Source organism: Salmo salar, chromosome ssa03 (genome assembly GCF_905237065.1).
Source record: "Salmo salar chromosome ssa03, Ssal_v3.1, whole genome shotgun sequence".
NCBI lineage: Eukaryota > Metazoa > Chordata > Actinopteri > Salmoniformes > Salmonidae > Salmo > Salmo salar.
The window spans coordinates 9,694,929-9,706,530 of NC_059444.1; the positions used below are offsets into that span (position 1 = coordinate 9,694,929).

At 37.4% G+C, this 11,602-nt stretch overlaps 1 protein-coding gene across 1 annotated transcript in view; it reads left to right on the forward strand.

Annotated features, from left to right (window-relative positions):
- Positions 1 to 11,602, forward strand: part of LOC106598107 (probable G-protein coupled receptor 158) — a 114,925-nt gene that overhangs the window by 92,394 nt on the left and 10,929 nt on the right. The window contains exon 8 of the mRNA XM_014189180.2: positions 6,424 to 6,562. Coding sequence (XP_014044655.1) covers positions 6,424 to 6,562 — 139 coding nt within the window. The remainder of the gene's footprint in view (positions 1 to 6,423; positions 6,563 to 11,602) is intronic.

Here is an 11,602-nt window from a genome sequence, read left to right on the forward strand (position 1 = left end):
TGACGGTGTTCAGCAGATTGTCCTCTAACCAGTGATGTAAAATGTGGTTTTTGAGTTGTGGTAGTTTCAACAGCGCGTATCCCGCCCTAATCGATGAGTGATTTATTGCCACTTGACAAAACAACAGTGTTTAAAATGTTTATATGGTTTAAAAAATAAGATTAGATACTTGTTTAAGAAAATATAGGTAATATGATGTGTAGATAGCACATGTTTAGGTTTTCAATATATCACAAAACAGTTTCTGTATATTGGTTATTGATTTGGACACTTTAAAACTGAGTTTTGACATTGGGCTATTTATCAATGTCTTGCCAACAGGAAGCAGCGACAGCATAATTTTCAACTTAAGTTTAGCAATAATTTCCTATGGTATTGTACTTGATCAGGTAAAAACTGCTGAATAAATCCAAATATGTGCTGTGATTTGATTTATTTTGATCATATACCAGGAATCACCAAGACGGGTTTGCCCTGTACTCATCAGACCAGGCCATAATTTGTAATGTGTATATATATATATATGGGTATTTTGTGTATATTTGTATTGTGCAGGGCACATTTCAAAAAGAGACCTAGGTCTAAATATGTCTTCCCTGGTAAAATAAAGGTAAAATAAAAATAACATCATCTCCACTGCTGCTGCTATTGTTGTTGTCGTTTGTTTCATCATTCCTGATGCCAGATTATCGGTGGAAACTCAAATGGACTCTAATCAGTCTAAATAACCAGTTAAAATAAGAGAAATGCCCAGCCTCTTCTAGAGAGGAATGTGACAGGCAGCTGAGGATCAGGACCTATCATCTAATCCCTTTTTAAGTGGATGGATCCCTGAGAGGCGGTGAGCTCTGCTCTGTCTGAGGACCCTGAGAGAGATATGGACAGCGATGCGGAGAGTTTTTTCAACGAGGAAAAAATGGAAAGGTGGAAAAAAAGGAGGGGGGAGGACAGCTCAGGTAAAGGAGGGGGGAGGACAGCTCAGGTAAAGGAGGGGTGAGGACAGCTCAGTTAAAGGAGGGGAAGGACAGCTCAGGTAAAGGAGGGAGAGGACAGCTCAGGTAAAGGAGGGAGGAGGACAGCTTAGGTAAAGGAGGGGAAGGACAGCTCAGGTAAAGGAGGGGGAGGACAGCTCAGGTAAAGGAGGGGAAGGACAGCTCAGGTAAAGGAGGGGGAGGACAGCTCAGGTAAAGGAGGGGGAGGACAGCTCAGGTAAAGGAGGGGGGAGGACAGCTCAGGTAAAGGAGGGGGGGAGGACAGCTCAGGTAAAGGAGGGGGAGGACAGCTCAGGTAAAGGAGGGGGAGGACAGCTCAGGTAAAGGAGGGGGGAGGACAGCTCAGGTAAAGGAGGGGGGAGGACAGCTCAGGTAAAGGAGGGGGGAGGACAGCTCAGGTAAAGGAGGGGGGAGGACAGCTCAGGTAAAGGAGGGGGGAGGACAGCTCAGGTCGCTGTTGACATAAGGCATAATAAGAACATTGTGCATCTTCGCAGGGAAGGCAGAGACAGCTAGTGACCCTGTACATATACATGGTGGAGAGGTCGGTCTGCGGTGCAGGGTAGGGGAGGGCAGCGTGGGTTGGGAGTGGGCTGAAGGGTGATACTCACTCATCTAAGGTGCTATCAGGTTTCCAAAAAAGTTTTATTTGGGGCTCTATAATAATTATATGAATTATTTCGTAGTTAATTTTTTTTAAAGTGTTGATCATGTCTGTGTCAGTTCAAATGAGTAAGAAATTAATTATCCCTCCTACCAGCATTTACAAACAGCTCACCATGCATACTGGTTAAATACTAAGTATCTTATAATAAGTCATCGTGATTTATGAATATTCATAAATAATAATACACTCTAATCACTATTTACAAATTATAATCTGCAATCCGACATGATTCCCATGTTGTCTTTGGTGTTAATTATTGAAGGAATGTAAATCAGGTTTGCTGTTATGGGCTCCCAACTAACAGTGAGTCAGACAACGGGGTACAGTTCTGAGAACATAGAATAAAGGAAACATGAGACTGCCTTACAGTTTTGAGAACAGTTCTTGGAAAAGGAATGTAAATTAGGGTCAACGTTATGGGTTCCCGAATAACGGTGAGTCAGACAGTCAACGGTTCTGAAAACTGGGGCATGCAGTTTTGCAACAGAAAACCGTATCGGACAAGTCCAAGTAGACCCTCCCTGTTTCAGTACGTTTTCTTCCATTTGGTGTCAAATGAGTATGGCCTATTTCTGAGAACGTAGAATAAAGGAGAGAGGAGAGACACGGACCACTGTACAGTTTTGAGAACAGTTTTTAGAAAGGAATGTAAATTAGTGTTACAGTTATGCGCTCCCAAATAACATTAAGTCAGACAACAGAGAGCAGTTCTGAGAACAGTTCTGAGAACATAGAATAAAGGAGAGATGAGAGACTTGGACTGCCTTAGTCTGCTAATCGCCAGCGACCTTGGGACACTAGTGAGGATCCCTCTCCAGCAGCAGATCTGTCAACAAGGCAGTGGGCTGGCAATCAGCAGATCTGGCAACAAGGCAGTGGGTTGGCAGTCAGCAGATCTGGCAACAAGGCAGTGGGATGGCAATCAGCAGATCTGGCAACAAGGCAGTGGGTTGGCAGTCAGCAGATCTGGCAACAAGGCAGTGGGATGGCAATCAGCAGATCTGGCAACAAGGCAGTGGGATGGCAGTCAAGCTGTGGGAAATCAATGTTGGCAGAAAGGGAACTCTCCTTAGCAAATGTCAGTGGCTAGTAACTACATGATGTGTAGCCATCAACACTTTGTGCATCAAACGACAGGCTGAGGGCCGTACATTTGGCCACTTTTCCCCCAGTAAATTGTGCCTTTTGAAAGGTGTGTGATTGGAGATTAGTGATGTGAGGCCAGTATATTTCCCAATGGTGAGAGAGGTCTCATTTTGGCTGACTGAATTTTCTTTTGTAACTTTATTTGAAATTAAAACAAAATAAACTTGAGGGAAGGATTTTTGTAGTGTGTCTCTCATTTTTAGTACTTAGATATAGCCCCATTGACACTTCTGATTTATGAATTATACAATTACAGTGAAGATTTAACAGGTATAACAGGTATAACAGTAATAACAGCATAACAGATATAACAGATATAACAGTAATAACAGTAATAACAGATATAACAGTAATAACAGGTATAACAGTAATAACAGTAATAACAGTAATAACAGATATAACAGTAATAACAGTAATAACAGTAATAACAGTAATAACAGTAATAACAGTATAACAGGTATAACAGTAATAACAGTATAATAGTAATAACAGTAATAACAGTATAACAGGTATAACAGTAATAACAGCATAACAGATATAACAGATATAACAGTAATAACAGTAATAACAGATATAACAGTAATAACAGGTATAACAGTAATAACAGTAATAACAGTAATAACAGATATAACAGTAATAACAGTAATAACAGTAATAACAGTAATAACAGTAATAACAGTATAACAGGTATAACAGTAATAACAGTATAATAGTAATAACAGTAATAACAGTATAACAGTAATAACAGTAATAACAGTAATAACAGTAATAACAGTATAACAGGTATAACAGTATAATAGTAATAACAGTAATAACAGTATAACAGTAATAACAGTATAACAGGTATAACAGTAATAACAGTATAACAGGTATAACAGGTATAACAGGTATAACAGGTATAACAGGTATAACAGTAATAACAGTATAATAGTAATAACAGTATAATAGTAATAACAGTAATAACAGTATAACAGGTATAACAGTAATAACAGTAATAACAGTAATAACAGTATAATAGTAATAACAGTAATAACAGTAATAACAGTAATAACAGTATAACAGGTATAACAGTAATAACAGTTATAACAGCATAACAGTAATAACAGTATAATAGTAATAACAGTAATAACAGTTATAACAGTAATAACAGTAATAACAGTATAACAGTAATAACAGTTATAACAGTAATAACAGTTATAACAGTAATAACAGTATAACAGTTATAACAGTAATAACAGTTATAACAGTAATAACAGTATAATAGTAATAACAGTAATAACAGTAATAACAGTAATAACAGTAATAACAGTAATAACAGTAATAACAGTAATAACAGTATAACAGTTATAACAGTAATAACAGTATAACAGTTATAACAGTAATAACAGTAATAACAGTAATAACAGTAATAACAGTAATAACAGTAATAACAGTAATAACAGTAATAACAGTAATAACAGTTATAACAGTAATAACAGTTATAACAGTAATAACAGTAATAACAGTAATAACAGTAATAACAGTATAATAGTAATAACAGTAATAACAGTATAACAGGTATAACAGTAATAACAGTAATAACAGTAATAACAGTAATAACAGTAATAACAGTATAACAGTAATAACAGTAATAACAGTAATAACAGTTATAACAGTAATAACAGTAATAACAGTTATAACAGTAATAACAGTTATAACAGTAATAACAGTAATAACAGTAATAACAGTAATAACAGTATAATAGTAATAACAGTAATAACAGTATAACAGGTATAACAGTAATAACAGTATAACAGGTATAACAGTAATAACAGTAATAACAGTAATAACAGTAATAACAGTATAATAGTAATAACAGTAATAACAGTAATAACAGTAATAACAGTATAACAGTAATAACAGTATAACAGGTATAACAGTAATAACAGTAATAACAGTAATAACAGTAATAACAGTATAATAGTAATAACAGTAATAACAGTAATAACAGTAATAACAGTATAATAGTAATAACAGTAATAACAGTAATAACAGTAATAACAGTAATAACAGTATAACAGGTATAACAGTAATAACAGTATAATAGTAATAACAGTAATAACAGTATAACAGTAATAACAGTAATAACAGTAATAACAGTATAACAGTAATAACAGTATAACAGGTATAACAGGTATAACAGGTATAACAGTAATAACAGTATAACAGGTATAACAGTAATAACAGTATAACAGGTATAACAGTAATAACAGTAATAACAGTAATAACAGTATAATAGTAATAACAGTAATAACAGTAATAACAGTAATAACAGTATAATAGTAATAACAGTAATAACAGTAATAACAGTATAATAGTAATAACAGTAATAACAGTAATAACAGTATAATAGTAATAACAGTAATAACAGTAATAACAGTATAATAGTAATAACAGTAATAACAGTAATAACAGTAATAACAGTATAACAGTAATAACAGTATAATAGTAATAACAGTAATAACAGTAATAACAGTAATAACAGTATAATAGTAATAACAGTAATAACAGTAATAACAGTAATAACAGTATAATAGTAATAACAGTAATAACAGTAATAACAGTATAATAGTAATAACAGTAATAACAGTAATAACAGTATAATAGTAATAACAGTAATAACAGTAATAACAGTAATAACAGTATAATAGTAATAACAGTAATAACAGTATAATAGTAATAACAGTAATAACAGTATAATAGTAATAACAGTAATAACAGTATAACAGGTATAACAGGTTAACAATTCAAGGCTGCTTTATTAAAATGGAATCGTCTTTCATATTCTTTGAAGGGTCTAGAAAAAAAGCATGAGCTGACGCACACCCAAACATTTTGCGGAGGTGCTGACCAACGGAGAGCAAACTGCACAAAAATAAAGAAAGGAATTTGCTCCCAACAATCGAATGGGCAAACCCAACAATCCAATGGGCAAATGCAACAATCCAATGGGCAAACCCAACAATCCAATGGGCAAACGCAACAATCCAATGGACAAACGCAACAATCCAATGGACAAACGCAACAATCCAATGGGCAAACCCAACAATCCAATGGGCAAACCCAACAATTCAATAGGCAAACCCAACAATTCAATAGGCAAACCCAACAATACAATAGGCAAACCCAACAATCCAATGGGCAAACGCAACAATCCAATGGGCAAATGCAACATTCCAATGGGCAAACCCAACAATCCAATGGGCATACCCAACAACCAATGTTTCCTCAAAGCAGTGCCCTCTCCCGGAGTGCACACTGCATATTCTTTGAAGGCAAAATGAGGACACCCTTGAATTGTATTGCTGCCATTTTGTACAAACCAAAGCAACAATGGTTGTCGTAAATAATGCAGAACTTCCAGAATCTAATTTCAGTCAGCAGTCATTGAGTGTTGTGTACTGTATATACTGTATCTCTGCTATTTCTTTGTGAGAGTTAAGGACATTTAGAGTTAAGGGCATTTATAGTTAAGGGCATTTAGAGTTAAGGGCATTTAGAGTTAATTTAGAGTTAAGGACATTTAGAGTTAAGGACATTGGTCTAACCCACCTGAACTGTGGACCTCTCTTTATCTAGCCGAGTTCCTGTTTCTTCTGTGGGGAGTGTACCTCTGCTATGCTGTCCGGACTGTACCGTCAGCCTTCCATGAACCACGCTACATGACTGTTGCCATATTCAATGAACTCCTCATATCGGCAGTATTCCACACCATTAGGTAAGTAATACGGTCACTAGTGAAAGTCTACACACCCCTTGCACAGTCTTCACATTTCACGCTGCGATAAAATGTAATCTATCAAGGGATTACATTCAACAACAAAAAATCTTAACGATCTGCACACCCTACTCCACATTTTCAAAGTTAAAGAAAAATTTAAGAAAAATGTCCTAATTAATACAAATGTAAAATTACGATGTCTTGATAGCATATGTCTTCACACCCCAGAGTTAATATTTGATGGAAGCACCTTTGGCAGTCGTTATAGATGTGATTAATTTTGAATAAGATTCTACCAAACTTGTACAACACTTAGGGCAACATACAATGCATTCAGAAAGTATTCAGACCCTTGACTTTTTCCACATTTTGTTACTTTACAGCCTTATTCTAAAATGGATTAAATAGTTTTTTCCCCCTCATCAATTTAAGCACAATACCCCATAATGACAAAAGTAAAACCAAGTTTTTAGAATTTTTTGCAAATGTATAAATAAAAGTATTCAGACCCTTTACAAGGGTACTTTCTTCTTAAGGCTAGGGGGCAGTATTCGGAAGTTCGGATGACTGACGTGCCCAAAGTAAACTGCCTGTTACTCAGGCCCAGAAGCTAGGATATGCACATAACAGTCCATTCAAATGCTTGTCTATGGGATATTCAAAGGATTTCCTCCCAGATTGCAGTTACCATGGCTTCCACTAGATGTCAACAGTCTTTAGAAAGGGTTTCAGGCTTGTGTTTTGAAAAATGAATTAGTAGCTGTAGTTTTTCAAGGTGGCTCCCATTTGGACTGTAGTCTTGTGGCACGCATGGATGAGGGCGGGCACTTCGTTATTTATCTCCGGTATTGAACATACTACATTCCGTCTTAAATTTTAACCTTTATTTACATATTAAGGTACCTGAGGATTGATTAGAAACGTTGTTTGACTTGTTTGGATGAAGTTTATTGGTAACTTTTCGGATTCCTTTGTCTGCATGTTGAACGAGTGGAACGGGTGGATTACTGAATCAAACGTGCCAACTAAACTGACTTTTTTGGGATATAAAGAATGACTTGATTGAACAAAACAACCATTTGTTGTGTAGCTGGGACCCTTGGAATTGCAAACAGAGGAAGATCTTTAAAGGTAAGTGATTTATTTTATCACTATTTCTGATTTTTGTGATGCCTCCGCTGGTTTGGAAAATGTTTTCAATGCTGGTGTATGCGGGGCGCTGTCCTCAGATAATCGCACGGTATGCTTTTGCCGTAAAGCCTTTTTGAAACCTGACAACGCAGTTGGATTAAGAATAAGTTAAGCTTTTAAACAATGTAAGACACTTGTATTTTCATGAATGTTTAATATTACGATTTTTGTATTTTGAATTTAAAGTTCTGCAATTTCACCTGATGCTGTCAAGGTGGGTCACTAGCGTCCCACCTAGCCCAAAGAGGATTTATTAAAGCACCTTTGGCAGCAATTACAGCCTTGAGTCTTCTTGGGTATGACGCTACAAGCTTGGCACACCTGTATTAGGGGGGTTTCTCCCATTCTTCTCTGCAGATCCCATCTCAAGCTCTGTCAGGTTGGATGGGGAACGTCGCTGCACAGGTATTTTCAGGTCTCTCCAGAGATGTTCGATCGGGTTCCAGTCTGGGCTTTGGCTGGGCCACTCAAGGACATTCAGAGACTTGTCCCGAATCCACTCCTGCATTGTCTTGGCTGTGTGCTTAGTGTTGTTGTCCTGTTGGAAGGTGAACCTTCACCCCAGTCTGAGGTCCTGAGCGCTCTGGAGCAGGTTTTCATCAAGGATCTCTCTATACTTTGCTCCGTTCATCTTTCCCTCGATCCTGACTAGTCTCCCAGACCCTGCTGCTGAAAACAATCTCCACAGCATGATGCTACCACCACCATGCTTGGTATTGGCCACGGGATGGTATTGGCCACGTGATAAGCAGTGCCTGGTTTCCTCCAGACGGGATACTTGGCATTCAGGCCAAAGAGTTCAATCTTGGTTTCATCAGACCAGAGAATCTTGTTTCTCATGGTCTGGGAGTCCTTCAGGTGCCTTTTGGCAAACTCCAAGCAGGCTGTCAGCTGCCTTTTACTGAGGAGTGGCTTCCGTCTGGCCACTCTACCATAAAGGTCTGATTGGTGGGGTGCTGCAGAGATGGTTGTCCACAGAGGAACTCTGGAGCTTTGTCAGAGTGACCATCGGGTTCTTGGTCACCTCCCTGATCAATGCTACAGACATTTTTTGGTACCTTTCCCCAGACCTGTGCCTTGACACAATGCTGTCTCGGAGCTCTACGGATAATTCCTTCAGACTCATGGCTTGGTTTTGGCTCCGACATGCACTGTCAACTGTGGGACTTATATAGACAGGTGTGTGCCTTTCCAAATCATGTCCAATCAATTTAATTTACCACAGGTGGACTCCAATCAAGTTGTAGAAACATCTCAAGGATGATCAATGGAAACATGATGCACCTGAGCTCATTAGTCGGGTCTCATAGCAAAGGGTCTGACTACTTATGTAAATAAGGTATTTCTGTTTTTTATTTTTTTAATTACTAAAAACCTGTTTTCTCTTTGTCATTATGGGGTGTTGTGTGTAGATTGATGAGGAAAAACATGTATTTAATCAATTTTAGAATAAGGCTGTAACGTAGTAACATAATGTGGAAAAAGTCAAAATGTCTGAATACTTTCCAAATGATCAAAATTGCTTAACGTTCAGTACATTTTGTTGGAAGTCGTTGATAGTAAAAAGTTAGAGGGAAACTCACCGTAGTTGTCACATTTGTCAAAAGGAGAAGCGGACCAAAGTGCAGCGTGTGTGTCGTTCCACATTTTATTTACACTGTGAACTATGCAATACATAAATAAACTGAATGACAAAAACAACAAACCGTAACGCAGAGGTGAACATATATTGACTCTGTCACGTCCTGACCAGCAGAGGGCGTAATTGTGTTAGTCTTGGTCAGGATGTGGCAGGTGGTTTGTGTTTGTTAAATGTTGGGTTGGTGATTGGGACTTCCAATTGAAGGCAGGTGTGTGGAGTTGCCTTTGATTGGAAGTCCTATATAGGTGTGTGTGTTTTTCTTTGGGGTTGTGGGTGGTTGTTTTGCACTGCGTTTTTTTAGCCTGCAAACTGTTGTTGCTGTCGTGTTTATTGTTTTCTCTGGATGCTTTACTCCTTTTGTTGGGAAATTAAAGATGAGTATTCACATACCTGCTGCGCCTTGGTTCATTTCTGAAGACAGCCGTTACAGACTCAAAGATAATCTCCCACAAACCCAGGTGGAAAAAAACCCTACTTAAGTATGATCTCCAATTAGGGACAACGAGGACCAGCTGCCTCTAATTGGAGATCATCCCAAACAAAACCCCAACATTGAAATACAAAACTAGAACCTGAACATAGAAATAGAAAACATAGAAGAAGAAAACAAAAAACCTGTCACGCCCTGACCTACTCTACCATAGAAAATAACATCTTTCTATGGTCAGGATGTGACAGTAGTCTTCTGAAAACCTAACCCTGGGATAGAGTTGTATTTTTCATCGAGACAATTACACACATTTATTTAACCTTTATTTAACTTTATTTAATTGTAATGCCGAAGATGACTTTCTAACACAGAACCCAAACCGGCTGCGCAATCGTGTGCTATCGTGCATAAATGTATTTTGTCCCCCTACACCAAACGCGATCACAACACGCAGGTTAAAATATCAAAACAAACTCTGAACCAATGACATTCATTTGGGGACAGGTCGAAAAGCATTAAACATGTATGGCAATTTAGCTAGTTAGCTTGCACTTGCTAGCTAATTTGTCCTATTTAGCTAGCTTGCTGTTGCTAGCTAATTTGTCCTGGGATATAAACATTGAGTTGTTATTTTACCTGAAATGCACAAGGTCCTCTACTCCGCAATTAATCCACACACAAAACGGTCAACTGAATCGTTTCTAGTCATCTCTCCTCCTTCCAGGCTTTTTCATCTTTTAACTTATATGGTGATTGGCATCTACACTTTCATAGTATTACCACGACAACAAGCAAAACAGTTCATCTTTCAATCACTCACGTGGGTATAACCAATGAGGAGATGGCACGTGGGTACCTGCTTCTATAAACCAATGAGGAGATGGGAGAGGCAGGACTTGCAGTGTGATCTGCGTCAGAAATAGGAATGACTTCTATTTTAGCCCTTGGCAACGCAGACGCTCGTTGGTGCGTGCGAGCAGTGTGGGTGCAATAATTGAATAACATAGATTCCTAAATATATTTTGCAACGCTCGCGCACACGACGCGAGCACTATAGTCAGGGTATAAGAGGTGGTGAGTGTTCCTGAATAGTCCAGTCTCAGTCCTGACTTAAATCTGCTTGAAAATGTTGAGACAAGGTTTGAATATTCCCAATGGGCAAAAATGGGTTTAATCAACGTTGTTTCCAGGTCATTTCAACAACAAAAATGATATGTGATGACATTGAATCAATGTGGAAAACTGATTGGATTTGTAAAAAGTCATTAACGTAAGAGAATTTCATATTTTTTTCACCCAACTTTTTACCTAAATCCAATGAAATAGTGAAATGTTTTGTTGATTTCACATTGAATTCACATTAGTTGACAACTCAACCAAATGTAAATCAAAACTATATGTTGAACTGATGTCTGTTCCCCGTGGGTTGCTGTCCATCAATGACTCCTAACCAAATGTTCTGAGTTTGAGCAATTTTGACAAAAACAATGGATATATGTTGCCCTTTAGACTTGTGCAAAGTTAGAATCCTATTCCAAATGATTCCCAGCTATAATGGCTGCCAACAGTGCTTCCAAGTATTATCTCTGGGGTGTGAAGAGATACGCAATCAAGACATCTTCGTTAAAAAAATGTATTTTAATCATTTTGAACATTTTCTATAATTTTCTTTCACTTTTAAAATGTAGAGTAGGTTGTATAGATCTGTACGGGGGAAATATAATTGAATGTGAAGACTGTGCAAGGAGAGTAGACTTTTACTAAGTATTAGAGA